Consider the following 14397-nt stretch of genomic DNA (forward strand, 5'->3'; position numbering starts at 1 on the left):
GTTTCCATGTCATCCCTTACTATAAAAGTACCTTCTGGTCTAAGAATCCGGTCTACTTCAGCCATCACCCCAACCAAGTTGCACCTAAAGTGTTTTTGTTTAAAACATAGCATCAGAATTTGCAATCGCAAATTATATATCGGATAGACAAAGGGAATGAATAAATGTATGTATACCTCTTTTTCAGTGAAGAGAAAAGATGATCAGCGTGGAGAAGGTCGTAAGTCCGAGGGTAAGTGCTGAATGATTCACACCAATCATGATAGATTCCAAACAAACCACGTTCGTATATAATCGGAAGTGTATCAGGTGAGTCGATAGGAACTACATTCATCACCCACAGTTTCAGATCCTTCAATGCAGCAGCAAAACTGAAACCCACAAGAGAGAGATTTCATTAGAAATTAATCAATAGAGTCAATTTTGTGATGAAAGATTGCATAAGCTTTTGCTTACCCTCCATACACAGCTCTCATGTCCATTACATTTCTCACATAAGACCAATCAATTCCCATACCGTTGAGGTATGACTTTGAAACAATAGTCTTCCAGCGTTCATGGTCTGCTGTGAAATCCTCTTGTGCAGGTTTTCCATATACACCTTTCTGAGAATCTAACCACTGAGGAACAGTCTCCACTCTTTCAGGCCAGCTTTCAGGCCAAACTGCTCCGCGTTTTGATGAATCTTCTGTTACCTTGTGCATACATGCCTCAAGTGGAACATTCCTGCATCAAACAAATATGTTAGCAACAAGAAATGCATTGCATAGTCAAGTGTCAATTGATATAAAGAAGGAAAATAGATAAACTACCAGGCGGCATTTTGATCATCGGAATCTTTGCAGAGAGGTGGCTCATTTTGAGATCTTTCGTTATAGCATTTATTCGACATTGGCTTCTGGTAAATGGCAGCACCAACTTCATTCAGTTCATCTTTCTTAATTGTCATCAGTTTCCAGCACATTGCCTTTGTTAGCTTCGACATAGCTACAAAACAGAGAACAGTATCTCACAAGTTACCTAACAAAAATTGCCAAAGCCCTATTCATGGCCAAACAAAAGAGAGAACAAATCTCCCAACCTTTCCATATGCCAACATCTTCCTCGGTCTTCCTGTAGACTGGAGTCGCCGACCAGACAAAGAAACCACCCGGCCTCAATGCACGATTCAATTCCAAAAGTAGTTTACCACCTTCAGTTCAGACGACAACTAGTTACTCAATGAAACAATAGAAAGGCTGAATTACATTACAATATGGGAAACTTCTTACCTTCGATATGCCAAGGGACTCTACAACGAGCACAATGGATAAGGTCGAAAACAGACCCTGGAAAAGGTAATCTCGTGGTTCCCATAACATTTGACATTGCAGGAATACCACGTTCCAGAGCAAATTGCACCTGTGCCTCGTGTTCGTCTTTGGGTGCAAATGACAAAGCAAGTACATCTCTGTCAAAAAGATATCCCCCGAAGCTAGCAACCCCACACCCAACATCTAATATGACACGGGTCCTATTTCCCCACGCAATATCAGGATATGACTGCAAAAGCATATTATAATAACGTCAATAATTGAATGTGAAAGTTGTGTACGCATTAAATGAAAGACCAATCAATAGTAAGTTGTACCTCTTGGAGGAAATCAATGTAGTGAAGAGCACCATTCTTGAACTGAGTACCACCACCAGGGAATGTTAAGTATTCACCACTCATCTTCACCCAGTTTTGATGTCCCTTGACTTCTGCGAGCTTGGTGTGAGGGATATTGGTGTACCAGATCTGTGACAACACAAAACAGAGTAATTAATAGATATCATTCACACAAAAAAAACATAAAGGAGCACAAGCAGGTTTTTGTCTTTCTAATATGTAATTATGTATATTGAATTTTCTTACCTTTTCTCTGCTCTTAGGCCACTTGATGGATCGCTTATACCCTTCGGGAAGAGCCACAAGGCAGCGTGGAGATTCCTCGGGACAATGCCTCTCACGATGTTCATAATGCTTTGTAGAATGAAGCTTTCTGATAGCTTGCCAATTGTCGAGGCAAGGGATGTAGTCTGGTCCAGCTGTCACGTTGCAGACTTTCCATTTAATTGAAGACACTTGTGCTTTCTTCTCGTTCTGCGATTCAACCAACTGGGTTGACCAAGCCCCACTTCCAGTGCTTGACTCCTTTGTGATTTCAGCCTGGTCACCAGCTGGGAAAACATCCTTGCTCTTCTCAGTGTTCTCTTCAGTTTCACCTTCTGACTTCTTCTCAGTGTTTTCTTCAGATTCACCAGCATTCTCTTCGGTTCCATTATTACTCTCCCCAGATTTGTTTTCTTCTGAGCTCTCTTCTAGTTGAGTTTTCTCTTTTTGCTTGGCTTCATCACTTTCTGATTCCGTATCTTTCTCACCCTCTCCATCTTTTCTATCCCCATCACCATTTTTGTCATCAAACTCCTTTTTCTCCTCAACTGACTCCGTTTTCTCACCAGAGGTCTCCTCACCAGATTTCTCAGGATCAGGCTTCTCTTCGTTGCTCTCGGTCAAAGCCTCAGGTTCCTCGTTCTTTTCATCAGGAAAAGTCTTGGAACCTCGATCAACTTCGTCACTTTTGAAATCACTCTTAGTAGTAGTTTCTACATCTTTGGAAGTCTCGCTTGAAGAGAAGTCAATAGACTCAGTTGGGGCAGACCATGAAGACATGAACATCCAAGCACCAACCAAACAAAGAGAAACAATCAAAACAATGGTAATGGTTAAGCCATATCCCGATGACTTCTTCCCGTCTACACGAGAATATTTCCCCATTGCCATGTTCCTAAACCCACGGCACGACCCCTAGTCACATGCACCTGCAACACAACCAATCAAGAAGAGAGTACAATGAGATTAGTGATCGGAAAGACTATCTTAAGGTTTGGTTTTAACTGTTTAGCAGCTCTGACTACTAACAAAATAAAAAACTATTGACTAAGACTATTTGGTATTCCCTCGCAATAAGAGAACAAAGGAAGATCTCAAATGATATTGGATTCGTACACAATGGATATCAAACCAAGGAACACACTATTGACTAAGACTAGTCTCATACTTGAGCTTGTTTCTTTGAGGTTAGTTTGACAGGTTAAGTCCAATTTCTAAGCTGAAGCAGATGTAAAAACCCTTTAGGAATTAGGACATGTAAACAATTGCAGATCTAAAAATAGTAACTGAACCAAGTCAGCAAAATCCATAACAAAGTAAAACCCAAATCAAACATGTCAAAATCCAAATCACAATATATAAAAGCAAAATCAAGAGCATACACATCAGTAAGATGTAAAAACTAACAAAGAGAAAAGCTTTCGGATCACTTAGGAATCTTGCATTTGCAGAGAGATACCCAGAAGCAAGAACATCTCAAGAGAAACAGAGAGAGAGACACTGAAAGAACTAACCAGAGGAGAAAAGGGTTGGCTCAGATCTCCGAAAGATTGAAGCTTTGTGAACAGAGAGAGACAGAGTAAAGAAAGTTCCAGATCCGGATCTAGTAGAAGAAAGAACGAGAATAAGATACAATGATGATCCCACAAGTTTATGTATATCTCTATATATAACTCAAGAGCAAGTGGTGAGTGAGCAAATCTTACTACTACAGTTACGGTGTTAAGTTACCAGAAAGTGGGATCTGATTTCTGATTTCACACCAAAAATTAATTAACTTTGCAACGTTTGTTTATTTATTCACTTAACCCCGCGTCGTCGGTCACCGACATATAGCAGCTACATAAGAAGAAGACTCGAGGACAGATGAAAGATTTTTTTTTTTTTAGTTCGCTCATAAAACGACATCGTTTACTTGATGGCAAACAGCGCAAGCTTGTGAATAACTCGGACAAGGCCCATTAGGCCCAATTTTCTCATATTAGAGATGGGATTGAGAATTTTGTAGTTCATCATATTGCAAAGGAAATTATTTTCAAAATTCGTATATTCAAAATAAATCCAAATTAATGAGCACCAATAAAACAAAATAAAACATAAAACTAATGTTACTTTAATTTGGAAAATTAAAAAAAAAAAAAACAAGGCGCAAATACAATTGGACAGCTTGGGCCCAAATTAAAAGGATTAGAGGTAGGAGTGAGAAGACTATAAAACCTGGTTATAGAGGTAACTTGGTCCCAAAGACTCAACAAATTTGCGCTTTCGTTTATTTTTTCCCTTTACTCTGTGCGTTAGCGAGCTATGGAGATTGCAACGCCCTCGAGTGCTTTCAATTTATTTCCAAAAGAAGAGAGATTTAAAAGCAAAGGTGTCAGATTCAATTTACTCGATTTCTCGTCGCTACCTATAAACCCTAAGCCAGATGACCCACGAATTCTGAGTCGAGCCCGGAGATATGGCAAGGAAAAGTGCGACGTTGTGGCCGCTCCGAGGAAACGCCAGCAACGTTCCGACGAAGGAACTCCATCGGTGAAGAGACAAAAGAAGACCGTCGAAGTGGACCCATCTACTAAGGTATCTCACTCGTCTAGTCAAACCCTAGTTTCGACAATTGTTTTGTTTTTGTTAATTAGATTGATTTTGCTTTTGTTAATTAATTTGCTTACGTTTTTTACTTTTTCTGAAATCTTATTCAGGCCAAATCTATTAGGAAGTTGACACCGAGTCTTAACAAAACAGAGTCCGACTCAAAGCAAGAGACGAACACACAAATTACTAAACCGGTGGTTACTCCGGAGAAATCAATTACAAAGCCTGATGGGAGTACTGATTTGAAAAACTTGATCGCAAAGGCACAACATAAAATTCATGAGAAGAGGCACATCGATCATCGAAGAGAACACATTGCAAGGCAGAGGATAGCTGCTCTCTAAATCAAGTAAGTAAACAAAATTTCAATTTTTTGATATTTCTTGTGCACCAAGTTAATTTGGTTCTAATATTATGTTGTTTCTGTGTATCTTTGACCATCATCTGAACTATTATAAAGAACTGGGACAGCTTGGCTACACATTCATGCGAGAAGAACTTGACTGCTTGAACATGTTCAGTTTGTGGTCCAGAAGCGACTACAATGGTGAAACCAACTCTGTCTTTGAAAATAACAAAACGTCATGGAGTGATGAAGAAGAAGATTCAAGGAGAAAGAAGCAGCAGAGACCAACAGAAGGCAAAAGCTTTGAGCACTCCCTCCCTCCCTGCAAGTTTCTCTCATAACAAAGAATGGTGGATCCGCTGAGGGCATTAATCAGAGCCGTGAAAGCAACTGTCAAAGCTTAACAAGTATGTGAATCTGGTGATTATTTAAGACAGAGAGACAAACATACCTAAAGAAGAAGAAGTATGAAGAGTATAATTGTGTCGGAGTACAGTGTTTTGTTTAATTTGTGTGATTGTTCTAAGCTGCAATCTATATATAAGGCGTAATTTTGAACATGTGAAGTCTATTATTTGCAAAAATGTCTTGCATTCTTCTTTTCAATTCATCGATAGAAAAGATTCTCGTACAGGTTTGTGTGCTCTGTTTTGTTTTAGATGGAAGTTACTATAAAATTAAATCAAGCTTCTGATACAAACAGGAGCAACTCCAGATACTCCAATAACAATCTGTTTGACACATTGATATTACAGTAACTATTCAGATTCTCCAATTGCATTCCAAAGATCATATACTACTGCTCTTAGCTTAATTGCTATAGAGATAAAGAACGCTTTGCTTTTCCGAGAAGTTACCTGAGCAACTCTGTTTTCTCAAGAGCTCTTAAACACCTGTAACTGTAAGGAAGAGTTGGTGGACCAATCACCTTGCCTCTAAATTTGGTTTTGCTATCTCATTAAATTGATTGAGAATATTGAATGAAGACATATATAAAAGGCTCTTACAATGCCAATATCTAGTGCTAGATGAGCTTTACAATGGTTCTCTGCAACCACAAGAATAATAAACACTACTAATATAGTTCAAAAGATTAAGCAAGAATCGACGGAGACAAGCAAGAATCTCATCAAATTGATACAAGCAAGAATCGACGGAGACAATGAAAAGGCTCTGTTAATTTCAATCTCTAGTGCCAGATGCTCTTCACAACGCTCTTTGCAACTACAAGAACGGAGTCAGCAATTGTTTGTATTTTAGAGTATTTGATACCATTACAAAAAGCAATTTGTAAATATGCTTTGCAGTTAGATTACACTGGAATACAAAACATACACAATTTATTACTCTCTTTATATTATTTTTGCATAACTCTAAGTCTCTAACACAAGCCTATTGGATTCTTCATCAACCATAACTTGCATTTAAAGAGTTCTAAAATACAACTTACAAATCGCTTTTGCTTTCAGATCTATTTACCCACAAAATAGGGATTAACGAATGAATACAAATATGCTAATCAAGATGGCAACATAGAACAGCTCTCGACAGAGAAAGAATCCCATTTCAGAGATCAGATTCTTCTACTAGTAAGCCATTCGATTCAGTTTTCTTGGAATATCTCATCAATTTGATCCAACGGCGAATAGACGGAGACACAGAAAAGGCTTTGTTAATGTCAATCTCTAGTGCAGGATGTTCTTTCCAACAACAAGAACAGAATAGTCAACAATTGCTTGTATTTTAGAGAATTAGAGTGTAGCAATTTCTTGTGTCTGTAAATATTCTACTGTATTAGATTAGACAGATTATTTCAGAAATACAAACAATTACTTATGTTTCTCTTTTAGACTATCGCATCAAAATTAATCTTCATTTTAAACAGCTAAAAATGAGATTTCATTTCACACACCTCTTGTTGACTTGTTGTGATAGTTCACTCAAACTGTTATGCTCTGAAACTCTTGTCAAAACAAATGGTGCAGTGGCTACAACTTGCATTCATGTCATTTCATCAATTGTCCTTATGAATCTCTTAGAAGTTATAGAAGACTGGATAAGTACTGGTAGTACCAACAAAAGATGTTTCTATGATCTAAGCTTAATCTATCTCAAAGGAAATGTGAAAATTTGGCAGGAATAGTTGATTCACTGTCTTTTTCCTTGGCCGTTTAATCAAAGGACCTGCATGCTCTTCATCTTTGCTAGCACATGTCTTTCTTTGTATCTTTCTATTGGATCATTAATTCTAACCACATTTGGTGTCCTTGATTTCACCAAAAGATTTGTTGTCCCCTGAATAATTCTTGATCTACTTTTTTGTGACTCACATTTGATTTAGCTGATGGGCCACTAACCAACTAGAGACCCTTATGCTACGAAACAAAGCTGTACAGAAGGATGAATTGGCATTTCTGGCTTCTCTTGTGTATGTGTAACCTATAAGATTCATACCCACATGATCATGTCTTCTCACAATAAGTTGTTTAGTCCACACTCCACAAGTTGAGTTGGAGACATAATTGATTACCAACTTGGGGACCCTTATGATCACATAGATTAGAAACATAAGCATGTGTTGTGTCGGTTTAGGTTGCTCAAGAGCTTGTCACAAAGCCTATCTAATCCTAATACTCTTCTCCTTCTATATAATGATGAAAGAAGCCTCTGGTATACTTCATCAATCATCATAACTTTCATTCAGAGAACTCTACAAACAAAACATACAAACCTTTTCTCTTTCTTTATCCATATCACTTTGGATCTAACTCTTTTCCCTGAAAATGATGATAAACGCTAAAAAGCTCTTGAAGATGGCCAAGAAATGGCAACAAAGAGCAGCCTTAAGCAGAAAAAGAATCTCATTTCAGAGGTCAAGGGCTTCTAGTAACAACTCAACTACTGCAGAAAAGGGATGTTTCGTGGTTTACACGGCAGATAAAATCCGGTTTGCATTTCCAATAAGTTACCTGAGCAACCCGGTTGTCCAAGAGCTCTTGAAAATATCTGAAGAAGAGTTTGGTCTCCCGACGGAAGGACCAATCACATTGCCATTTGATTCGGCTTTTCTAGAGTATCTCATCAAACTGATCCAAAGACGAATGAATGGAGATACAGAAAAGGCTCTGTTAATGTCAATCTCTAGTGCTAGATGCTCTATACAACCACAAGAACAACAAAGTATTACTAGTCAACAATTGCTTGTATTTTAGAGTTTAGTAATTTTATATGCTTGAGCATAGATTAGATAGATCATTTCAGCAATACAAGCTATTGTTTTGATCATTTCAAAATCAACTTCCACTTAAGTGGCGACTTGATCTAACTTCAAAAATCACTTGTTCCGACAGTTTCTTATAAATCTCTGAAATCTTCAAGCCATTTTAACAGAAAATAATCTATCTGCTAAAAGTTCATTTAACTATGATTCATCGAATGTTCATATGCATCTCTGTTAAGGCAAACAAAGACTGAACAAGAACAAGAGACGTTCTTAAGATTTGAACTGATAAAATGAGAAGAGAATAGGCAACATTACTTAAGATTTAGTAGAAACAAAAGTGATCTCTATCCACTAAAGAAAGCTCCAATTATTCTACAAAGATTATCAACTTGATGAAACGTTTTCACTCATTTACAGAGAGAGCTATTAACAACCCATTGAAGTTTCTGCAAGTATAGGGTTCTAACTCTTCTGAGAACACATCAACGGACGTACAAGCTCTGAATCTTTCATTCACTCAGCACGTCTTTGTATCTAAACACTTCTGTGTAAAATTCATACTCACATCCACATGGTCATGTCATTTCAACACTAGTTTTAATCCACAAGTTGGTTAATAGATAGGATTGGTTACCAACTTTTGGGACCCCTTATGAACACAAACAACAAAGACTGCAGCATGTGTTCTTCCTGGTTAATCTGTTTGCGCTAATTTATCAAAACTCAATAGGTTCTCTTAGTATATATAATGGCAACAAGCCTATTGGATTCTTCATCAAACATAACTTGCAAGTTGCATCCTACAACACAAAGTCCCTTTTGATTTCCAATCTAAATAGTCTTTTCCCAAGAAAAAGATGATGAACACAAAGAAGCTAATCAAGTTGGCCAGGAACCCATGATCCAACATGTAGTCTAAAAAGAGCATAAACGCCCAGATAAGAGCACAAAATGACATGATGCTCATTGCTTTCACACCAAACTCCAATGAATCATCCCTGTCTTCTTCCCCTTGTCCCTTCCTTCTCTGTCTGAATCTGAATCCGAATCTAACAATTCTGGATCCTCAAATGGAGCATGGAATGGCTTGAGTAGTTCAAAATCGTTAACATGAAGATCCTCAACATGGTTCACAAAGGTGCGAACGCTACAAGGATTCTTAAACCCTTCACCAAAGCCTTGGACTTCAACACGTTGGAGAATGTTCCTCTCGGGATTGAAGTAGAAAACATAAAACGGTTTCTTAGACGTATACTTGCGCATGGAAAACACTATCTCACCCGAAGCGGTCGCTCCAGCGATGTAAACGTGACGACGGAAGAAAACCTTATCGGTACTCCAAGTGTAGGTGTGTTTGGACCAATCCTGTTTCGCTACATCCTCCAGAACCCACACATGCAACTCATAATTGGCATCAGCGACGAGATCATCATCCAAATACTGGTCTACATCCAGATCAGAAGTAGCAGCCTCATAAATGTCGAAATCATCCTCCCAGTAAATCATAGCTAACTTGCCCTTAAAGTTGATCAATCGACAAAACCTTTCAACGTGAATGAAGCTGAACTTTTCAGACCTCACATGGAAGCAAACAATCACATAATCAGACAATGTAGCACCATTTATGTTATCCCAAGGATCCCTGGTGTCACCTAAGTAGTAGACAACACCGTTGATACAAACCCCATCACTCCTAATCTCATGTCGCAAGGGACATTTAATCTTTCTCCAACTCATATCTGCAGCAGCTCCAAACGTAAGAATATAATGATGACCAGGACCAGAAGCATATGCCATGTACAAAACCTTGTACTGCTTGTCAATCGGATCAAATCCAAAAAAGCTAAAAGCTTTTCTGTAAGTATACATATAAGGCAAGACCGCGTACCGTCCAGTGTTGGGGTTACAGATGACAGGTTTACCTTGGTACCGAGAGCCATGGAAATAGATCAAGCCAGAGTTGTAGCCACATGAAAAGTACTTGATGTTACTGTAGTGATCGATCTCTATCTCCTCTGGAGAGAACTTCTTCACGTGAAACTCGGCGGCTGATACAAGGGTCGACGACGATGATTTCTCATAAGGATCCTCAAGCTGAGGCGAGGAGAAGAAGCACCACTCGCCACGGCCTTTGTGGTTTCCGTCGTCTGCGATGGCGAATAAGAGCCGCGGCTTAGACGAGGAGTTGGTCAGAAACAGCTCTTTGAAGTAGGGAGTAGCGAGCATTGATGCCCATTGCTTCGACACGCAACGAAACCTCGCGACTGCATCTCCGGGCAATCTCGAGATTATCTCCAGGATGAGCTCAATCGACATGGGAGGTGACGATTTCATCATCTTCGCTTTGCTAAAAAAAAACCCAGAAATTGAAATTGCGCAGGAGAAGAGGAACAGTGCAACAATAGAACTCGGTGGTGTGAGTTACAATCACAACGTCTCTCTCAGCAATTTCTTAGGGTTACAGCCGCTGAAGTCTCTCCAAGACGCACCCTTTCTTTACTCACGAGCTTCGTTTATATACCGAACCGGATTACAAGTAAATTAGGTCGGTTCGGTTTCACTAAACCGTAAACCATGTACGCTACAATTAAACCAATAGACTTGACCCATCTCTTCAAAGCAGATTCCAAATGACATTACCAGTCCGGATTGATACATTTTTCCAATTGAGCATATATTTATTTGCCTAGAACTGGTTTCTTTGTTGAGATACACTTTGAACCTGGTCTCTTGTTTTTATAACTTATGGTGGTCTATTGTTAGAGGACTTGCTTACGTACGCAACAATCTCTATGAAGCTCTTCATTAATATATAGCCGAAGATCTTGTGAATATTTGCTTTATATGAAAAAATATCGAGACTGATATTTACAATTAAACATTCAGACTGATACTTTACTATTGAAAACTTATCATCTTTAAAAATACAGAAAAAAAAATATGTGCTTGAAGAGATTGAACAAGTTCTTCATCCACAGAGGCCACTTCCAAACGCAGAGAAACAAGCAAAGAACCCCTGCATTATTAAGTAAACAGTAGAACAAAATATGATAACGAATAACATAAGATTGAATTAGAAAACCAAAACAAAACCGAAGATTGATAAAAATTAGATGTAAACAGGTATTAAAGTAACAAGTAGCTTATGGTAAAAAAAAGAAGCTAACAGTGTCGCAAAGCCTGATTTCACTTTCTGCCTAAGAAAAACGAAATGTCCAAACACAATTTTTATCAACTTTGGACATCAGATACCATAGGCAAACCATCACACAAACAACACAAAACACAAAAGACAAAACAATTCACGGATATGATATAGAAAAAACAGCAATCTCAGTCGAAAGATGGTGATCTAGTGATTTTAATAATCATTGAATAATCATTCAATTTGGACATGATTTCATCATTGATTGCATATAATCAAAGAACTCAAAACGAAAACACAAGAAAGAAGAAGAGGTCAGATGGTAGTGCATGTCATATTATCAACACTGTATTTCTGATTTGCAGACGTATGGATATTATACCCTCATTCCTCTCTTCATAAATATCAAAACTTTGGATCGAATTCACCAAAATTGAAAACACAAAAGCAATGAATTTGGATCAGAGAATATGGCAAATCATTCACTCTGCCGAAGCAGATCAGACTGGGTGTCACAAAACATTAATGCCATCTCATCATATCCCATTACATAAAAGATTATTAATAAAAAAAAATATCATAAAAGAGTGTCTTTGAGAGAATCAGACCAAAAATAGTCAATCACCACGTTGCATTCCATCGTAATGGATGCAGATTAAGACTGGGGCGACAATTTCATATCATCACTTTCCCTCAAATCTGAGCTGACAGTAAATACACAAACAACACCTAATTCGCCACTAACACAACCTAATAGACATATAATAAGATTGACACAAAAATCCTAATAAAAAACACACGAACAAGACATGATTCGAAGTTGAGTTGAGGAGGACCCTCTCGCTCGAGTCTCTCTCTCTCTATCTGTTTTGACTTATGAGGGTTGTCTGCAGCGACTGCCTTATTTATATAGAGGCAGTTTGATTTCAAGAGGTAGTTGCTAATAGGGTTTTCGGTTCATTTCGGTTTAGTTTGATTTACTTTTACTAAAACCGGTATTCCAAAATTTTCTCAAGGTTTTAAGGCTCTTTTATAATAGGTACGTTCTCTCAGTCAATCTCATCTCTGACTGAGAACATGAGATGAGAGGACCCACACCCACATGGTCATGTTGTTGATAATTTAAATCCACAAGTTGATTTAGCAGATATGATTGGTTACTAATTCTGGGACAAGAACTACATAAGCATGTGTTTCTGTCTTCTTAATTTGGTTGCTTCTTAAATATATCTAAAAACTTCTTAACAGATTCTCCTTATATATGATGCAACAAAGCTTACAGCATTCTTCATCAATCACTACTTTCATTCATTCAGAGAGTTCTACACTACAACACAACTTACAAATCTGTGTTTTTTTTTCCGGCTCTCTAAGATGATCAACACTAAGAAACTACTCAAGATGGCCAAGAAATGGCACCAGAGAGCATCCCTCCACAGGAAAAGAATCTCATTTCAGAGATCAACTACTAGTACTACTACTAGCAGCTCAACAACTGCTGTGGATAAGGGCTGTTTCGTGGTTTACACGGTTGATAGAATCCGCTTTGCTTTTCCGATAAGTTACCTGAACAACTCTGTTTTCCAAGAGCTCTTGAAAATCTCTGGGGAAGAGTTCGGCCTCACGGCAGGTGGACCGATCACGTTACCATTTGATTCGGTTTTCTTGGAGTATCTCATTAATTTGATCCAGCGAAGAATAGATGGAGATACAGAGAAGGCTCTGTTAATGTCAATCTCTAGTGCTAGATGCTCTTTGCAACTACAAGAACAACACTGTAGTCTTACTCAACAGTTGCTTGTATTTTAGAGAATTATTGTGTAGACAATTTTTTCTTTGTACAAAATTCTACTCTATTATATAGTCAGATCATTTGAAAAATACAAACAACTATTTTTGTCTCTCTCTTTCTCTCTTTTAGATTGTCTCATCTAAATTTAACTTTACATGCTCTTAAGAACAATCTCTTAGAGCCATTTCACTGAAAGTCTAAAACATATCTACTCTGATACTATCTTTTAAGAAAAATGGTGCAGCGTCGTAAAAACGTCATTCATAATCGAATTTCCCTTACAACAAAAAGACTGCATCATGAACATGTCGTTTGAATCTCAAGGAAATATGATTTTGTAGCAGAAATTGTTGATTAGCTGCTTAATCTCCTGACCAGAAAATTTATGGACCTACATGTTCTTCATCCTTGCTTCATAAGCACATGCCTTTCTTTGTATCTAATTGATCATTAATTCTAACCAGATTTGTTGTCCTTGATTTCACAAAAGATTTGTTTGTCCCCTGAATAATAAGTACTTCATCTATTATTTTTGTGAGTCGCATTTGATTTAGCCGATGGACCACTAACCTACTAAGGACCCCTTATGCTAACAAACAAAGCTGTACAGATGCATGAGTTTGGTAATTTTTGGCTTCTATTGTATGCTTAAATTCTCATTATGTATAGCAATGTTTATATAGTATTCATAGGTTGTATAGTCCACAAGTTGCTTTGCAGACACGTAATTGATTAATAAGTCGAGACCTTTAGGAAACCTGGAATAAGATCAAAAGGTTTTAATTAAGATTATCTTTGTATCAGCTAAATCTTGAAATATAAACGTCCTTTATAATAAGATTCATACCCACATGGCCATGTCTTCTCAGTTCTCACCATAATGTTTTAATCCACACGTCGATTTGAAATAAGATTGATTGCTAACTTGGGGGCCCTTTTGATCACAGACAAGAAACATGGCATGTGTTTCTGTCTTACATAGTTGGTCTAAAACTTGTTATATATAATGAAAGAAGCCTGTGGGATTCTTCACCAATCAAAACTTGCATTCAAAGAGTTCTTTCTACAACACAACTTACAAACTCTTTGTCGTCTTTTCAGATCTACAAAATATTTTCTTGAAAAGAATGATGAACACAAAGAAGCTTATCAAGATGGCCAAGAAATGGCAACAGAGAGCAGCCCTACACAGGAAAAGGATCTCATTCCAAAGATCAAGTACTGCTACTAGCTCAACCGCTGCAGAGAAGGGCTGTTTTGTGGTTTACACGACAGATCGCACACGCTTTGCTTTTCCTATAAGTTACCTGAGCAACTCTGTTTTCCAAGAGCTCTTGAAGATATCTGAAGAAGAGTTTGGCCTCTCCACGGACGGACCAATCAC

The 14397-nt window shown here is 37.9% G+C and overlaps 5 protein-coding genes across 5 annotated transcripts in view; 3 read left to right on the forward strand and 2 right to left on the reverse strand.

Annotated features, from left to right (window-relative positions):
* LOC104778939 (probable methyltransferase PMT24) overlaps positions 1–3580 on the reverse strand; it is a 7565-nt gene extending 3985 nt beyond the window's left edge. The window contains exons 1-9 of the mRNA XM_010503343.2: positions 3430–3580; positions 1898–2844; positions 1631–1780; positions 1272–1542; positions 1082–1192; positions 813–987; positions 457–726; positions 177–371; positions 3–84 (exon numbers count right to left, since the gene is read on the reverse strand). Coding sequence (XP_010501645.2) covers positions 3–84; positions 177–371; positions 457–726; positions 813–987; positions 1082–1192; positions 1272–1542; positions 1631–1780; positions 1898–2806 — 2163 coding nt within the window. The 5' untranslated portion in view covers positions 2807–2844; positions 3430–3580. The remainder of the gene's footprint in view (positions 1–2; positions 85–176; positions 372–456; positions 727–812; positions 988–1081; positions 1193–1271; positions 1543–1630; positions 1781–1897; positions 2845–3429) is intronic.
* LOC104776977 (auxin-responsive protein SAUR63) lies at positions 7535–8178 on the forward strand. Its single transcript, XM_010501156.2, has one exon. The coding sequence runs from the start codon at positions 7637–7639 to the stop codon at positions 8063–8065; it is 429 nt and encodes a 142-aa protein (XP_010499458.1). The 5' UTR covers positions 7535–7636; the 3' UTR covers positions 8066–8178.
* On the reverse strand, positions 8789–10582 carry LOC104776978 (F-box protein At2g16450-like). The gene has a single exon (XM_010501157.2). It carries the CDS (start codon positions 10411–10413, stop codon positions 9049–9051), a length of 1365 nt encoding a protein of 454 aa, XP_010499459.1. The 5' UTR covers positions 10414–10582; the 3' UTR covers positions 8789–9048.
* On the forward strand, positions 12470–13116 carry LOC104776979 (auxin-responsive protein SAUR65-like). The gene has a single exon (XM_010501159.2). It carries the CDS (start codon positions 12596–12598, stop codon positions 13028–13030), a length of 435 nt encoding a protein of 144 aa, XP_010499461.1. The 5' UTR covers positions 12470–12595; the 3' UTR covers positions 13031–13116.
* LOC109130519 (auxin-responsive protein SAUR64-like) overlaps positions 13932–14397 on the forward strand; it is a 1586-nt gene continuing 1120 nt past the window's right edge. The window contains exon 1 of the mRNA XM_019240124.1: positions 13932–14392. Coding sequence (XP_019095669.1) covers positions 14141–14392 — 252 coding nt within the window. The 5' untranslated portion in view covers positions 13932–14140. The remainder of the gene's footprint in view (positions 14393–14397) is intronic.

The sequence above is a fragment of the Camelina sativa genome, chromosome 3, assembly GCF_000633955.1.
Source record: "Camelina sativa cultivar DH55 chromosome 3, Cs, whole genome shotgun sequence".
In the NCBI taxonomy this organism is placed as follows: domain Eukaryota; kingdom Viridiplantae; phylum Streptophyta; class Magnoliopsida; order Brassicales; family Brassicaceae; genus Camelina; species Camelina sativa.